The following is an 18,568-nucleotide window of genomic DNA, read 5'->3' on the forward strand; positions in this document are numbered from 1 at the left end:
GGCCGAAGGGCCTGTTTCCACGTTTAAACTAAACAAAACAGAAAGTGTTGGAAAGACTCAGCTCAGCCAACAACAGTAGTAAGACAACAGTAGTAACAGCCAACAGTTCGGGTCTGTGGCCCTTCATCAGAACTGGGAAAGAGAGATCATTTTCAGCTCATTTTCAGTTGGAGAGAGGATGAGAGATGCACAAGTAGAAATCCCACGCTGTCTCTCTAAACAAAATTCTGGAGGGCATAATTTAAAGGTGAGGAGGGCAAAGTTTACGGGAGGTGAGCAGGGCATGTTTTTTTTACACAGAGTGGTGAGTGGTGTTGAGGGTGGTAGTGGAGGCAGATACAATAGTCGCATTTAAGAGACTTTTGGATAAGCACATGGATATGCAGGGAATGGAGAGACAGGGATAGTTGGTCTTGGCAACAAGTTCGGCACAGACATTGTGGGCCGAAAGGCCTGTTCTCATGCTTTATTGTTCTGTGTTTTGTGTTGTTTTTTGGGACTAAAGGTTCGGTGCTGGGACCCCAGCTATTTACGATATACATTAATGACTTAGACGAAGGGATTAAAAGTACCATTAGCAAATTTGCAGATGATACTAAGTTGGGGGGTAGTGTGAATTGTGAGGAAGATGCAATAAGGCTGCAGGGTGACCTGGACAGGTTGTGTGAGTGGGCGGATACATGGCAGATGCAGTTTAATGTAGATAAGTGTGAGGTTATTCACTTTGGAAGTAAGAATAGAAAGGCAGATTATTATCTGAATGGTGTCAAGTTAGGAGGAGGGGGAGTTCAACGAGATCTGGGTGTCCTAGTGCATCAGTCAATGAAAGGAAGCATGCAGGTTCAGCAGGCAGTGAAGAAAGCCAATGGAATGTTGGCCTTCGTAACAAGAGGAGTTGAGTATAGGAGCAAAGAGGTCCTTCTACAGTTGTACCGGGCCCTGGTGAGACCGCACCTGGAGTACTGTGTGCAGTTTTGGTCTCCAAATTTGAGGAAGGATATTCTTGCTATGGAGGGCGTGCAGCGTAGGTTCACTAGATTAATTCCCGGAATGGCGGGACTGTCGTATGTTGAAAGGCTGGAGCGATTGGGCTTGTATACACTGGAATTTAGAAGGATGAGGGGGGATCTTATTGAAACATATAAGATAATTAGGGGATTGGACACATTAGAGGCAGATAACATGTTCCCAATGTTGGGGGAGTCCAGAACAAGGGGCCACAGTTTGAGAATAAGGGGTAGGCCATTTAGAACGGAGATGAGGAAGAACTTTTTCAGTCAGAGGGTGGTGAAGGTGTGGAATTCTCTGCCTCAGAAGGCAGTGGAGGCCAGTTCGTTGGATGCTTTCAAGAGAGAGCTGGATAGAGCTCTTAAGGATAGCGGAGTGAGGGGGTATGGGGAGAAGGCAGGAACGGGGTACTGATTGATAGTGATCAGCCATGATCGCATTGAATGGCGGTGCTGGCTCGAAGGGCTGAATGGCCTACTCCTGCACCTATTGTCTATTGTCTATTGTCTATTGTCTATTGTCTATTGTCTAAAGGCGTGTGATGAGTGGTGTGCCTCGGGGATCGGTGCTGGGCCCATTGCTGTTTTGTGGTTCATATCAACGATTTGGATGCAAATGTACAAGACATGAGCAGTACGTTTGCAGATGACACTAAAGTCAGGGGATCGTAAACAGTGAGGATGCTTATCAAAAATGACAGCAGGATCTTCATGGGCTGGACATGTGGGCCTGGAATAGCGAACAGAGTTTAGTGCAGTGCGAGGTGTTGCACTTTGCGAAATCAAAGCAAGGCAGTACCTTCACAATGGTAGGGCCTCGGGTAGTGTTGTAGACCAGAGGGATCTCGGAGTGGAGGGACATTGTTCTCTGAAAGTATCATCACAGATAGATAGGGAGAGTTAGTCAAGGAACTATGTACCTGCACACCTAGATCCCTCTGCTCTTTCGCACTCCCCAGAGTCCTGCCATTCACTGTGAAGGTCCTGCCCTGGGTTGACTGCACAAAATGACCCTGTACTTATCTACCTTAAACTCCATTCACCATTCCTCAGTCCACTTGCCTAACTGATCAAGATCCTGCTGTAAATTTTGATAACAATCATTGCAATCCACGATACCACCCACTTGAATGTCAACTGCTAACGTACTGATCGTGCCTTGTACATTCTCAACCACATCATTGATACAAATGGGTTCAGCACAAATCCCGACACACACCACTAGTCACAGGCCTCCTGTCTGAAACACAACCTTCCACCATCACCCTCTACCTCATTCCATTAAGTTGGCTAGCTCTCCCTGGATCCTATGCAATCTAACCTTCCAGGGCCATTTGATATAGTTCTACCATGTAGAACCATATCAAATGCCCTTTTAAACCTTTTTGGATGCTTCTTTAGTTATACAACACATTGATGAGGCCTAATTTGGAGCATTGTGTTCAGAAGAATGTCATTAAGCAGGCAAGAGTGGAGAGAAAACTTGGGAGTTTGAGCTACAGGGAGAAGTAGGGCAAGCTGGGACTTTATTCCTTGAAGTGCAGGAGACTGATGAGTTATCTTATAGAGGTGTATAAAATCATGAGGGGAGTAGGGTGAACACACAGTCTTTTACACAGAGCAAAGGAATCAACAAACAGAGGACATAGGCTTAGGTTGAGATGGGAAAGATTTTAATAGGAACCTGAGAGGCACCTTTTACATACACTGGGAAATGGGTAGAAGTATCGGGGTGCCAGAGGAGATAGTTGAGACAGTTACTATAACAGCATTTAAAGAACATTTGGACAGGGACATGGAAAGGAAAGGTTTAGATGGATAGGCGGCAAATGTAGGCAAATGCGACTAGATGAGATGGGGCATCTTGATTGGCATGAACCAGTAAAAGACTGCATTCACTATATTTCTTCCACTCACGACCTTAGGTACCTCTATAAATCACTCCTCAGCCTCCTGTGCTCCAATTAATAAAGTCCTAGCCTGCTAAATTTCTCCCTATAGCTCATGCCCTTGAGTTCTGGCAACATCTTCGTAAATCTTCTCTGCGCTCTGCCCAGCTTAATGACATCCTTCCTGTAGCAGAGTGGCCAAAACTGAACATAATACTCCAAATGCAGACTCAGCAATGTCGTATACATCTGTAACAACGCTGCTCCAGCAGTTCCTTCCGATAAATCTTTGGTGTAAACCAGCATCTGCAGTTCCTTCTTATAAATCTATGTTGAAAACCAGCATCTGCATTTTCTTCCTGTAACGTCACCATTCCTTCTCTATAGAGATACTGCCTGTCCCGCTGAGTTTCTCCAGCATTTTGTGTCTATTTTCGGTGTAAACCAGCATCTGCAGTTCCTTCCTATCTGTCCCAACATCTTTACTCATACCATGACTGATGAAGGCCAATGTAACAAACCCCTTCTTTACCACCTGATATACCCGTGTTCCCACTTTCAAAGAATTGTGCACCCATACTCCTAGATCTCTCTGTTTTACAACACTTGCCAAGGCCGTACCATTCACTACAAAGGTCTCCATGGTTTGACATCTCAAAATGGAACACCTCGCACTTATCTGCATTGAACTCCATTTGTCATTCTTCTGCCGAGTTGCACAGCTGATTAAAATCCTGCTGTAATTTTTGATAACCATTGTCACTGTCTGTGATACCGCCAACTTTAGTGCCATATGTAAACTTACTAATCATGCCTTACACATTCTCATCTGAATTGTGAATTTAAACGACAAACTGCGGCAAATAGGCCCAGCACCGATCACCACTACCCTGTGCATTCTTCCATGAAGCCAATTCATGTATTCGGCATCTAGCTTTCCCTGGGTTCTATGCGATCTAACCTTCCAGAGCAGCCTACCATATCAAAGCCTTACTGAAGTCCATATAGACAGATTTAGGGCCTTGACCTCATCAAGCTTCTTGGCTACTTCTTCAAAAAACTCAAAATTGGTGCATTAGTTTGGGAATGCTAGGCATTCTAAGCAACTGTTACTTTTTTAGTTCTTATCCTATGTTCTGAGCATCATTAGGGCGGCATGGTGGTGCAGCAGTAGAGTTGCTGCCTTACAGCGAGACTCAGGTTCGATCCTGACTACGGGCGCCGTCTGTACGGAGTTTGTACGTTCTCCCCGTGACCTGCGTGGGTTTTCTCCGAGATCTTCAGTTTCCTCCCACACTCCAAAGACGTACAGGTATGTAGGTTAATTGGCTGGGTAAAATGTAAAAATTGTCCCTAGTGGGTGTAGGATAGTGTTAATGTGCGGGGATCGCTGGGCGGCGCGGACCTGGTGGGCCGAAGGGCCTGTTTCCGCGCTGTATCTCTAAATCTAAAAATCTAAAATTTTAGTTTAGAGATACAGTGTGGAAGCAAGCCCTTCAGCCCACTGAGTCCGCGCCGACCAGCGATCCCCGCACACCCGCACTATCCTACACACACGCTGGGGTCAATTTACAAATTGACCAAGCCAACAAACGTATATACATCTTTGGAATGTGGGAGGAAACCAGAGATTCCAGAGAAAACCATGCAGGTCGCGGGGAGAACGTACAAACTCCATACACACAAGCACCTACAGTCAGGATCGAACCTGGGTATCTGGCCCTGTAAAGCAGCAACTCGACCGCTACACCACCATCCTGCCCTAGTGATATATTTGGCATGTGTGCTGTGCATGTATGAATGCAAACATCCTATCTTTCCATCACATAATTCTCTTGACTTTCATCTGAATGCAGTTAGTAACGGGTGGAGATTGTTTACTCTGGAAGGTATTTATTTCACAAAATGCTGGAGTAACTCAGCAGGTCAGGCAGCATCTCAGGAGAGAAGGAATGGGTGACGTTTCAGGTCAGGACCCTTCACCCATTCCTTCTCTCCTGAGATGCTGCCTGACCTGCTGAGTTACTCCAGCATTTTGTGAAATAAATACCTTCGATTTGTACCAGCATCTGCAGTTATTTTCTTATACTACTTGTTTACTCTGGACTCAAGGAGCCTTGAGTTGTAAAAGTGAAGTCCAAGCACTGCTTGCATATTCTCTTCTTGTATCCTTTTGGGTTTTTCCTTTTTTTTTTGCTTTATCCTAAAATCGTTAAAAAATATTTTTTTGTTTTTTTAGTACCTGTCAGTGAGTCACTTAATTCTCACTTAAAAGAGAAGGGAGATTTTTGTGTTCTTTGTCTGACCTGGGAATTTTCCCTCGGCGTTTCAGAATGGGGAATTTGCCTGGGTATTTCCGGTCACAGTTTGGGTTATGGATCTGAGCAGAGATCTGAGCTGAGCTGAATGCTGGAGCTTGTTACTGAATTTAGATTATGCTTGCTGCACAAATTTAGTTTCCCCACATCCTACCAGCTGATCATTGTGGAATTTGTAATCATTTGGCGAACATGGAACAGAAACCTGCAGCAGTGTTTGCCAGCTTTAGGTGGAAAGAAGGTGTTGGACATCAAAGTGCATCGGTATTTATTCACAAAATGCTGGAGTAACTCAGCAGGTCAGGCAGCATCTCGGGAGAGAAGGAATGGGTGATGTTTCGGGTCGAGACCCTCTTCGTTCTCTGCACCCTGATGAAAAAAAGTTATTTTTTACATCTGTAGATGGACCGTTTTCTGAGCTTTCAGCTGAGGTTCTGAACTGTCATATAACCTGTGCAGTTCCTGCTTCCAAGTGCTCAAGAGTCTGCTGTATCACTATCCTGGAACTGAAAGCGATCGAGATCGTGACCCGAGGGCACAGCCTCAGATTTAAAGGATGTTCGTTTAAGCAGGAGATGAGGGGGGATTTCTTTAGTCAGAGGGTGGTGAATCTGTGGAATTCATTATAATAATAATAATAATATATTTATTTTATATAGCGCCTTATCACATGCTCAAAGCGCTTTACAAATACAATTAACATAGAAACAAACAGACAAACTATCCTGACGGAAAAGCGGCGAATACTCAACGCCAGCGTCCTCTCACGTCAGGGTCCGGCAGCAGACATCAAAAAGCACAAGACACACAGATACAATTTTTTACACAAAACAGCCATCACAGTGATTGCTCCAGGCATACCCTCACTGTGATGGAAGGCAAAGTCTTATCTCCTCCTCATTCTTCTCCCGTGGCGCCACGAGGCGATCGAGGCTCCCAACCCCTTGAAGCCCCCACCGGGCGATGGAAAGTCCCAGGGCCGAGCCGAGCAGGGTGATGAAAGTCCTGAGCCCCCACCGGGCGATGGAAAGTGCCGCGGCCAGGCCACGCAGGGCGATGAAGGGCCTGCGAGCGGGTTGATCGTACCTCGCGCTTCGGGGCGGTCGAAGCTGCTACGGCTGGAGCTCCCAAAAGCCGGTTGCCAGCCAGGGACCTGCAAGCTCCCAATGTTGTGGTCTGCAGGGCCCACGGCCGAAGCCTCCGAGATGGTAAGTCCAGGCCCTGCGACCGGAATCTTCGAGGTCGATCCCAGCTGGAGGCCGCCGACTCCACGATGCTAGGCCGTAGCGCGAACGGAGATACGACACGGTAAAGGTCGCATCTCCGTTGAGGAGGAGATTGAAAAAAAAGGTTTCCCCCAACCCCCCCCACCACCCCCCACATACACAGAATTAAAAATAAAACAAAACGTACATTTAACAACGACAATGACAAAAAAAACACAAAAAAAAAACGGAGAGACTGCCGGTGAGCCGCAGCTGCAGAACACAGCCACGCCCCAGAAGGCGTGGAGGCCATCAACGGATATTTTTAAGGCAGAGTTAGATAGATTATTGATTAGTTTGTGTGTCAGGGGTTATGGAGAAAAGGCAGGAGAATGGGGTTAAGATAGATCAGCCATGATTGAATAGTGGAGTAGACCTGGTGAGCCGAATGGCCTCATTGTGCTCCTATCACTTATGAACATAAACTTATCAACCCAGATTCCAATCGTTTCAAACCTGAGAATTGCAACAAATGTGATAGATGACAATAACAGGTAAAATTCAAAGATAGACACAAAATGCTGGAGTAATTCAGCGGGACAGGCAGCATCTCTGGAGGGAAAGAATGGGTGACGTTTCAGGTCGAGACCCTTCTTCAGGCTGGATGCAGAAAATCATATTAGTTCCTCTCCCCCTTGTACCTTCTCCAAAATCCCAAAATGTTTTCTTTTTCAGCTATTCACCCAGCTCCCTTTTCAAAGCTGAGATTGAGTTCCTCCACTCTCTTGGACTGTTTGCCTACTTTGTCAAATGAAAAACATCACGTTTTTAATATCTTTTCAAAAATGGTGTATTCATTCTTCTGAGTCTTCACAAAAAAAGCCAACTGCCAATACAATTCTCTCAAACATATCAAAGTTCCAAAGGGAACATACCGATGCACTTTGTAGTATAAGAAGATAACTGCAGAAATATTCCTTCTCTCCTGAGATGCTGCCTGACCTGCTGAGTTACTCCAGCATTTCACAAGGATGTTGTCAGAGCTCGATGCCTGAGCTACAGTTGAGCTTTCGAATGTGGGAGGAAACCAAAGATTCCAGAGAAAAGCTGAGTTGAGCAGGCTGGGGCTATATTCTTTGGAATGCAGGAGGATGAGGGCTGTTCTTATTGAGGTGTATAAGATCATGAGAGGAATAGATCTGGTAAACACACAGAGTCTATTACCCAAAGTAGGAGAATCGAGAACCAGAGGACATAGGTTTAAGGTGAGGGGAGGAAAGATTTAATAGGAACCTGAAGGGTAACTTTTTTACACAAAGGGTGGTGGGTGTGTGGAACGAGCTGCCAGAGGAGGTAATTAGGGCAGGGACTATCACAGCATTTAAGAAACATTTAGACAGGTACATTGATAGAACAGGTTTAGAGGGATATGGGCCAAACCAGGCAGGTGGGACTAGTGCAGATGGGACGGGTTGGTCGGTGTGGCAAGTTGGGCCGAAGGGCCTATTTCCACACTGTATCACTCTATAACTGTAATCCCTGTGCCCTTGCTGTTTTAGCAAGATGTTAAATCGTGCTAAATTGAAAGAATTTAGTTTTGCCACGGGCTGGCACTACGAGGAAGTAGTCTGAGGCTTGTCAAAAACTTTAAAATACTTGTGAAGACACACGCTTACTTGCTCGATCACCCTGTGAGTAACCACTCCCTTACACAAAGACTGTCCATAATCAACCTGTTTGTTCTCTCCCTACCTCAGTTCTGCCAGTTGTGTAGCCAGGTTCTTGGATACACCCAAAACGCTGCCAAACAATTCTGACAACACAATGTTCAGCAACTACAGACAGGTCAGAACACAAAGTGGAATTAGCCTGACGGCATATCAAAATTAGAATTTCCTGATGGAGCTAATCTTGGGGTGTGAATATCTACTTCTCTGAAACCATAGCCTTGAACAATAGAACAATTAGAACACTGGAATGTTCATCGACCAAGGATTTGTCATAATAGCATATAATGAAGAAGTGAGGTGTTTGGTTATTGAATAGGAAGGTGAATTTTCATTTTAAGTGCTCTCTTTAGATTAAGTACTCTCTTTACATCCATAACTGTGGCTAAGCACAGCTCCAATGTCATATTTAAATTCACTGACAACATCACTGTGTAGGAAAATAACTGCAGACGCTGGTTCAAATCGAAGGTAGACACAAAATGCTGGAGTAATTCAGCGGGTCAGGCAGCATCTCAGGAGAGAAGGAATGGGTTCTCTCCTGAGATGCTGCCTGACCCGCTGAGTTACTCCAGCATTTTTTGTCTACGGTTGTTAGCCAAATCACTGATGGTCATGAGTCAGCCGAGAGATAGAACAACTCGTGGCTTAGTGATGCTTAAACAACTCAATGTCAACAAAAGTAAGGAGCTAATTATTGAAATTATGAGCCCACACACGACTTATCATTATTGGATTGGCAGTAGTTAGGAGCTTAAAATTCCTGGTTATTTTGTGGGTAACCTGCCCTGAGCCCAGACTTACCAAAACCCACTATCTTTCGTGAGGCTTAAAGAGATGGAGCATGTCACCTAATATTCCAACAAATTGTTACATATATATATTTAGAAAGTGTTCTAACTGGTCACATCGTTACACCATGGACCACCTTTACAAGTGGCACTGTGGTGCAGCGATAGAGCTGCTGCCTTACAGTGCCAGAGAGTTTTAGACAGAGTGGAGTCTGACCAATGTGTTCAGGAAAGTTTCCTCCAGCAAAAAGGAGAGGACCTGACATGGGAGAGGGCAACGCTTGATCTAGTCTTGGGATCGTGGGAGAGGCAAGTGGATGCAGTGTTCGTGGACGAGCTTTTTGGGAAGAGTGAGCACTGTTCTACTTTAAGAAAGCTATGATTCGGGGCAGGGCAGGCCCACAAATTAAAATTCTAAATTGGGTAAATCCACCTTTGAAGGTATAAGACAGGAACAGGAATTAGGCCGTCACGGTGGCGCAGCGGTAGAGTTGCTGCCTTACGGCGAATGCAGCGCCGGAGACCCAGGTTCGATCCTGACTACGGGTGCTGTCTGTACGGAGTTTGTACGTTCTCCCCGTGAACTGCATGGCTTTTCTCCGGGTGCTTCGGTTTCCTCCCACACTCCAAAGACGTGCAGGTATGTAGGTTAATTGGCTTGGTAAATGTAAAAATTGTCCCTAGTGCGTACAGGATAGTGTTAATGTGCGGGGATCGCTGGTCAGCGTGGACTCCGTGGGCCGAAAGGGCCTGTTTCCGTGCTGTATCTCTAAACTAAACTCTCTCAAGTTAATGATAGGAGCAGGTTGTTTGAAGGAAAAAGAGCATGAGGAAAGCGAGATGTTTTTAAAAGTGTGCTAACAAGAGTCCAGGAAATGCATGTCCCTGTTAGAGTGAAGGGCAAAGCAGGTGAGCGTAAGGAGGCTTAGATGACAGGGATGTTGAGGCTCTGGTCAAGAGTAAGTAGGAGGCACAGGTATAGGCAGCTGGGAGCAAGTGCATCCTGGAGGAGTTTTGGAAACTGAGGAGCATGCATAAAAGGGAATCAGGAGCGCCCAAAGGGGTGGGGAGATGACGCTGGCAGGTAATGTTAAGGAGCATCCCAAAAATGTTATCAGTACTTAAAGGGAAAAAGGGTAACCAGGGACAGAGAATAGGACCTCCTGGAATCAATGTGGTCAACTCCACAGGAGATGGGTAAGGACCTCAATGGGTAGTTCTCCTCTGCTTTTACCCTGGAGAAAGACAGGACGACTGAGGGACTTGGGGCAGTCAATGGAAGTGTCTTGTGAGCAGAATGTTTGAGGAGGTGCTGAAGGTCCTGGTGTGTTTGGAGGTAGACAAATCTACCGGGCCTGATCAGATATATCCAAGGACACTGCAGACAGCTAGAGAGAAATTTGCAAGTGCCCTGGCAGAGATTTACGAGTCGTCATTAAATACAGGAGAGGTGCCGGAAGACTAGAGGGTGGCAAACATTGTGCCTCTATTCAAGAAGGGCTGCTGGGAAAAACCTGGGAACTAGAGGCCAGTGAGCCTGACATCTGTGGTCGGAAAGTTACCAGAGAGTATTCTGAGGGATAGGATATACATGCATTTAGATGGGTAAGGGCTGATTAGGGAGAGCCAGCATGGTTTTATACGTGGGAGGTCGTGTCTTATGAATCTGACTGAGTTTTTTTTGAAGATGTGACCAAAAAGGTTAATGTGGGCAGAGCAGTGGATGTTTTCACCGATCAACCAAAACATTACGACCACTGACAGGCGAAGTGCATAACATTGATTATCTTGTTACAATGGCACCTATCAAGGGGTGGGATATATTAGGCAGCAAGTGAACAGTTAGTTCTTGAAGTTGATGTGTTGGATGCAGGAGAAATGGACAGGAGTAAAGACCTGAGCGACTTTGACAAGGGCCAAATTGTTATGGCTAGACGACTGGGTCAGAGCATCTCTGAAACGGCAAGGCTTGTGGGGTGCTCCCGGTCAGCAGTGGTGAGTACCTACCGACAGTGGTCCGAGGAGGGATAAACCACAAACCGGCGACAGGGTGTTGGGCACCCAAGGCTCATCGATGCGCGAGGGCAACGAAGGCTATCCCGTCTGGGCCGAACCGACAGAAGGTTGACTGTGGCACAAGTCACAGAAAATTTTAATGGTGGTCACGGGAGGAATGTGTCACAATACACAGTGCATCACACCCTGCTGCGTATGGGGCTGCACACGGAGGACCAACAGCATATTAGGCAGGTGGTCATGATTTTTTTGGCTCATCAAGTCATAACGTTTTGGCTGATCGGTGTATATGGATTTCAGAAAGGCATTCAACAAGGTTCCCCATGGTAGGCTGCTCTGGAAGGAAGATGTGAATAGCTGGAAATTGTCTTTGTGGAAGGAAGTAGGGGGTGATGGTGGAAGGTTGCTGTTCGGACTAGCCTTTGACTGGTGGCTTGCCTCAGGGTTCGGTGCTGGGCCCATTGGTGTTTGTCATCCATATCAATCATTCGGATGAGAATATACAAGGCATGATCAGGAAGTTTGTAAGATGACACTAAAGCTGGTGGTGTTGGAGACAGTGAAGATAGTTGTCAAAAATTGCAGCAGGATCTTGATCAGTTGGGCAGGTGGGCTGAAGAAGGGTTGACACAGAAGTGTGAGGTGTTGCATTGAGGGAAGTCTAACGAGGGCAGGACCTACACAGTGAATGGTAGGGCTCTGGGGAGTGCGTCGAGCAGAGGGATCTAGGTACAGTGAAAAGCTTTTTTGTTGCATGCTAACCAGTCAGCGGAAAGACTATACGTGATTACAATCGAACTGTCCGCAGTGTGCAGATACAGTATAAAGGGAATAACGATTCGTGCAAGATAGGTCCAGAATATTCAAATAAATGATAGTTCGAGGGTCGCAAATGAGGCAGATAATGGCATCCCTAGATCTCGAGATCCACCACAGAATGATTTGTGAAGAGCTCCATCCAAGATCTCAAGACATTGCAGGGAATTGTGGATGCAACCCAGACGATCATACAAACAAACCTCCCTTCCATTGACTTCACACTGCCTCGGCAATGTCTCCATCATAACCAAGGACGAGTCTCACTCCCTCTTCTCTCTCCCATCAGGCAAGAGGTACAGAAGTGTGAAAGTGCATACCTCCAGATTCAGGAACAATATCTTCCCAGCTGTTATCAGACAGTTGAACCAGAGACTAGACTAGAGTCTAACATCAACTAGAGACCAGTCTTGAGCCATTATCTGCCTCATTGGAGACCCTCGGACTATATTATTGGACTTTGCTGAACTTTATCTTGCTCTACATGGTATCCCATTTCCTGTATCAATTGGATGCTCAATTGTAACTGTGTACAGTCTTTCAGCTGACCACAAAAAACTTCTCAGAGAGTAATACAACACAGAAACAGGTCCGAACACGATGTCAAGTTAAACTAATCTCTGCCTGCATGTGTTCCATTTCCCTCCACTCCCTGCAATTCCGTGTGCCTATCTAATATTCTTGCTATTGAGGGCGTGCAGCGTAGGTTTACTAGGTTAATTCCCGGAATGGCGGGACTGTCATATGTTGAAAGACTGGAGCGACTAGGCTTGTATACACTGGAATTTAGAAGGATGAGAGGAGATCTTATCGAAACGTATAAGATTATTAAGGGGTTAGACACGTTAGAGGCAGGAAACATGTTCCCAATGTTGGGGGAATCCAGAACAAGGGGCCACAGTTTAAGAATAAGGGGTAGGCCATTTAGAACTGAGATGAGGAAAAACTTTTTCAGTCAGAGAGTTGTGAATCTGTGGAATTCTCTGCCTCAGAAGGCATTGGAGGCCAATTCTCTGAATGCATTCAAGAGAGAGCTGGATAGAGCTCTTAAGGATAGCGGAGTCAGGGGGTTTGGGGAGAAGGCAGGAACGGGGTACTGATTGAAAATGATCAGCCATGATCACATTGAATGGCGGTGCTGGCTCGAAGGGCCGAATGGCCTCCTCCTGCACCTATTGTCTATTGTCTATAAAAGCCTCTTAAGTGCCTCTCCCACTTAGGCGATTTTTTAGGCGACTACAGGCGACTAGGCTGTCGCCACACGGTCGTGAGTTGTCTCCAAAGAGTCGTAGCGTCTTTCTGGTCGCCGCTGGATTTTGAGATGTTTAAACATTTTTGGCGACAGTGGGTTTGACGCCAATGATCGTAGCTTGACGTCTCCTGACGTAGGTGCTGTCGTAGGTTGTCGTCAGGTGATGTAGGTTGTCGCCGGTGCTGACTTCGGTGAATTCCATTGGCGACGACCCACGTCAACCTATGTCAGGCGGCGACAGGTACCGACCGGCGTCAAAACCGGAGGCCAAAATGACGTGAATTGTCTTCACTTGTCTTCAGTTGTCGCCGACATGGTCGTAGCTTGTCGCGGGTGGACGTAGGTTGACTTCAGTTGTCGTAGGTTGTCACCTGTGTGGGCGTAGCTTGTCGTAGGTGCGGTCGTAGGTGGACGTCCTAAGTCGATTGGGCCGCCGGTTGTCGGTAGCTTGCCATAGCTTGATGTCGACTAGGTGGTAGGTTGTTGTACCTTGTCATAGACATTGTCCTAGGGGGGGTCAAGTCGCCGGTTTTTCGGCGACCTGCTACGACTATGACAGTCGCCGGCAGTCGCCTAACAAAATCGTCTAAGTGGGACAGGCCCTTTAGGTGTCACTTTCATATCTATGAAGGTAAATCAAACTCCCGGGTCTGATCAGTTATATTCAAAGATACTGTGGGAAGCTTGGGCACCTTACCATCCAGTGGTTTGAATTTCTTTGATTTGACCCCCGGCATTCCTTCTCTCTCCATCCCTCCCCCACCCAAGTCGTACCAGCTTCAAAGTCATCTTGTTGAGTCTCATTGCCTGTACTCGTTCTCACCTAGGCCACAGGAAATAGACCATTGACTGACGTCTATGACAAACCCACTGACTCCCACAACTATCTCGACTACACTTCTTCCCACCCTGCTTCCTGCAAAGACTCTTTCCCCCACTCCCAATTCCTCCGTCTACGCCGCATCTGCGCCCAGGATGAGGTGTTCCATACTAGAACATCCGAGATGCCCTCATTCTTTAGGAAATGGGGGTTCCCCTCTCCCATCATAGATGAGGCCCTCACTCGTGTCTCCTCGGTACCCCGCAGCTCCGCCCTTGCTCCCCCTCCCCCTAGTCACAACAGATACAGAGTCCCCCTAGTCCTTACCTTCCACCCCATCAGCACATAATCCTCCGAAATTTCCGCCACCTCCAACGGGATCCCACCACGAGCCACATTTTCCCATCTCCACCCCCTTTCCGCCTTCCGCAGAGACCATTCCCTCCGCAACTCTCTGGTTAACTCATCACTTCCAACCCAAACCACCCCCTCCCCAGGTACTATAAGAAAATAACTGCAGATGCTGGTACAAATCGAAGGTATTTATTCACAAAATGCTGGAGTAACTCCCCCCCAGGTACCTTCCCCTGCAACCGCAGAAGATGCAACACCTGCCCCTATACCTCCTCCCTCGACTCTGTCCAGAGACCCTGACAGCCCTTTCAGGTTAGGCAGAGGTTCACTTGCACCTCCTCCAACCTTATCTACTGTATCCGTCGTTCAAGATGTGGACTCTTCTACATCGGCGAGACCAAACGCAGACTGGGCGATCGTTTTGCTGAACACCTTCGCTCAGCCTGCCTGAACCAACCTGATCTCCCAGTTGCTGGACACTTTAATTCTCCTTCCCATTCCTACACAGACCTTCAGACTGATTGTAAGTAGGGGGGGGTGGGGGGGGATAAAGCTGGATGTGGAAGAAAGCCAGGCAAGGGATGGGTGGATGCAGATGAGGGGGATTTTGATTGGGGGGGGATAGGAGTACAAAGGGCAGGAAATGGGAAGTAAACGAAGGCTGTGATCTAGGATATAGGGGGATAAAAAGAGGCATGAAATGTGAAGACAGGAACATTTCCACCAAGATTGTTGTCCTGCATTAGCACTGGCGTCCTGCAAATAATTTTTCCATAGCTGTAGACCTATTTAAGCAACAATTTCGTTTTTAATAAAAATAAATACTTTATTTTAGCGAACAATTTATGTATTTTCTTAGCTCTTTGGACGACATGATTACTGGCACAGCATTCATAACAATTACATTCATGTCTCGACATCATAAATTCTCATATTTTTAACCCCCCCCCCATCCCCTCTCAAATGGAGGACTCACACATCGTGGACAAAGGAGATTTTGAGCGTTTGGCATGACAATACAGCCTTTCTCCACAGGTCTTTTTTACAGACCCTAACTCACTTGAATGTTTCATAGAAACATAGAAAATAGGTGCAGGAGGAGGCCATTCAGCCCCCATCGGGCCAGCACCGCCATTCATTGTGATCATGGCTGATCATCCCCAATCAGTAACCCATGCCTGCCTTCTCCCCGCATCCCTTGATTCCACTAGCCCCTAGAGCTCTATCTAACTCCCTCTTAAATCCATCCAGTGATTTGGCCTCCACTGCCCTCTGTGGCAGAGAATTCCACAAATTCACAACTCTCTGGGTGAAAAAGTGTTTTCTCACCTCAGTTTTAAATGGCCTCCCCTTTATTCTAAGACTGTGGCCCCTGGTTCTGGACTCGCCCAACATTGGGAACATTTTTCCTGCATCTAGCTTGTCCAGTCCTTTTATAATTTTATATGTTTCTATAAGATCCCCTCTCATCCTTCTAAACTCCAGTGAATACAAGCCGTCTTTTCAATCTTTCCTCATATGACAGTCCCGCCATCCCAGGGATCAATCTCGTGAACCTACGCTGCACTGCCTCAATTACATGGATGTCCTTCCTCAAATTAGGAGACCAAAACTGTACACCAGATGTGGTCTTACCAGGGCCCTGTACAACTGCAGAAGAACCTCTTTACTCCTATACTGAAATCCTCTTGTTATGAAGACCGACATTCCATTAGTTTTCTTCACTGCCTGCTGTACCTGCACGCCAACTTTCAGTGACTGGTGTACAAGGACACCCAGGTCTCGCTGCACCTCCCCCTTACCTAACCTAACACCATTGAGATAATAATCTGCCTCCTTGTTTTTGCCGCCAAAGTGGATAACCTCACATTTATCTATATTATGCTGCATCTGCCACGCATCGGCCCACACACTCAACCTGTCCAGGTCACCCTGCAACCTCCTAACATCCTCTTCACAGTTCACACTGCCACCCAGTTTCTTGCAGAATGTTCTCATGATTATTGTTGTGTGTGTCAGTGGTGATCGATCTTTCTGTTGGAAAACCAAAAAGATACTCGGGTAACATTCACTAAATTGCTGGAATCAAGGCCCACTCCAAAACTGTGCATTCACCCCATCTATTGCCCTCATAACTTTATAAAAGCTCTGTAAAATAATTTCTCAGTCTCCTGCATTCCAAGGAATAAATTTCTGGCCTGCCCACCTTCTCCCTGTAGCTCAGGACCTCGAATCCTGGCAACATCCTTGTCAATCTTCCCTGCACTCTTTTCAACTGAATGGCCTCGTTCCTATAATAAGGTGACCAAAACTGAACACAATACTCCAAGTGCCACGCCAATGTTTTTTACATCTATAACATGAAGTCTTAACTTCTCTCCTCAATTCCCTGACTAATGAAGACCAGTGTGGCAAAATCTTTCTTCACCATGCTATTGAACGAACTAGGGAAGGATCTCGACTGAAACATCACCCGTTCCTTTTCTCCAGAGATGCTGCCTGACCCACTGAGTTACTCCAGCATTTTGTGTCTCTCTGTGGTTAAACCAGCTTCTGCAGTTCCTCCCTACCCATTTTGTCCGCTCCACAGTGAAATCTCCTCAAGGTGTGTCTACTTTGAAGAAGTTCTCCTCCTCTCTCCTATGAAAGTTCTGCAACATCCTCTCTCCCGCTCTAAACATTAAATGTGTAGGAAGGAACTATCAAACTATCAAAGCTTGCTGAATCGTCGCTCCAGTCGTCCGTTAGATTGGCTCGCCAGCTCATTGGAGCCACTGCATTTGGATGCAGAAAGTGTGGTGGGGAAGACAAGGCAGGGATGTGGGATAGGTTTAGCACACCCAACTCACTTGGTCTACTGATTGCAGGTCTGTTGCTGTCGCTTTTAAGAGAGAATGGACTCATTATGAGAGGCCAGGTAATGGTAGCACATTGTTAAAGTTAATGGGGAAGTATTTAGAGGTCTCAGATAGGCACAAAATGCTGGAGTAACTCAGCGGGTCAGGCAGCATCTCGGGAGAGATGGAATGGGTGACGTTTCGGGTCGAGACCGTTCTTCAGACTCAGAGTCAAGGGAAAGGGAAACGAGAGATATAGACGGCGATGTATAGAGATGTAGAACAAATGAATGAAAGATATGCAAAAAAGTAACGAGGATAAAGAAAACAGACCATTGTTGATTGAGAATGATCAGCCATGATCACATTGAATGGCAGTGCTGGCTCGAAGGGCCGAATGGCCTACTCCTGCACCTATTGTCTATTGTCTATTGTTAACTGTGGGCTCGGTGAAAAAGAGTTACAGCCAATGAGACTCAACAAGATGACTTTGAAGCTGGTACGACTTGGGTGGGGGAGGATAGAGAGAGAAGGGTTGCAAGTTTTTTGAAGTTAGAGAAATCAATGTTCATACCACTGGGTGGTATGATCGCCCAGTCTACGTTTGGTCTCGCCAATGTAGAGTCCACACCTTGCACGCTGCTGTATAAGACCTGTCCCGATACCTCCTCCCATGACTCTGTCCCTGACAGTCCTTTCAGGTGAGGCTGAGGTTCACATGCACCTCCTCCAACCTCATCTGTTGTATCCATTGTTCATGCTGTGGAGTTCCTCCAGCTTATTGTGTCTTTCTTCGGTTTAAACCAGCATCTGCGGTTCCTTCCTACACGAGTGCACGAGTGTGTGAGTTTATCTATTGATTGCTGATGTATTTTTTACTTCAGAAATCCGACTCCAGCTGCTGGAACAACTGAAATGCTTGGACCAGCAGTCAGAGGCCAGGGTCCAGCTGCTTCAGGACCTGCAAGACTTCTTCCGGAAAAAATCCGAGATCGAGATGGATTACTCCAGGAACCTGGAGAAGTTGGCCGAGCGATTCGTGACCAAAACTAGGAGCTCCAAGGACCACCTGCAGTTCAAGTATGTGAGGCATGATTTAACTTCATTAAACTGCAGCATTTATATTCTCCATGTAAACACTCCAAACCCCTCAATAAGTTACTTAATACCAAGCTGTGTATCTAAATCAAACCACTTTTGACAAATTGTTAACAGCTATTTTCTGATAAAATAGATGGAAGTTGCAGTTTACTATGTGAACTAGTGTGAGGCATGGATGTAAAACATTGCAAGTTTAATGTTTGAAATGATCAATCAACACATGCAGCCTACTTCCATTGTACCACGGATACTGTGTGCCAATGCTGCTGCCTTGCATCTTGGGAAGTTTTATTATGTTGCAAGTGCTGGTCATTTTAGATCTATTATAGAGGATGCAGCAGTAGAGTTGCTGCCTTAAAGTGCCAGAGACCCGGGTTCAATCCTAACTTCGGGTGCTGTCTGTATGGAGTTTGTGCGTTAACCGTGTGACTGCGT

At 46.4% G+C, this 18,568-nt stretch overlaps 1 protein-coding gene across 1 annotated transcript in view; it reads left to right on the top strand.

Annotated features, from left to right (window-relative positions):
• srgap2 (SLIT-ROBO Rho GTPase activating protein 2) overlaps window positions 1-18,568 on the top strand; it is a 240,868-nt gene that overhangs the window by 102,138 nt on the left and 120,162 nt on the right. Inside the window, exon 2 of the mRNA XM_078420528.1 lies at window positions 17,917-18,112. Within this exon, the coding sequence (XP_078276654.1) occupies window positions 17,917-18,112 (196 nt within the window). The remainder of the gene's footprint in view (window positions 1-17,916; window positions 18,113-18,568) is intronic.

The sequence above is a fragment of the Rhinoraja longicauda genome, chromosome 24, assembly GCF_053455715.1.
Source record: "Rhinoraja longicauda isolate Sanriku21f chromosome 24, sRhiLon1.1, whole genome shotgun sequence".
Classification (NCBI taxonomy): Eukaryota; Metazoa; Chordata; class Chondrichthyes; order Rajiformes; family Arhynchobatidae; genus Rhinoraja; species Rhinoraja longicauda.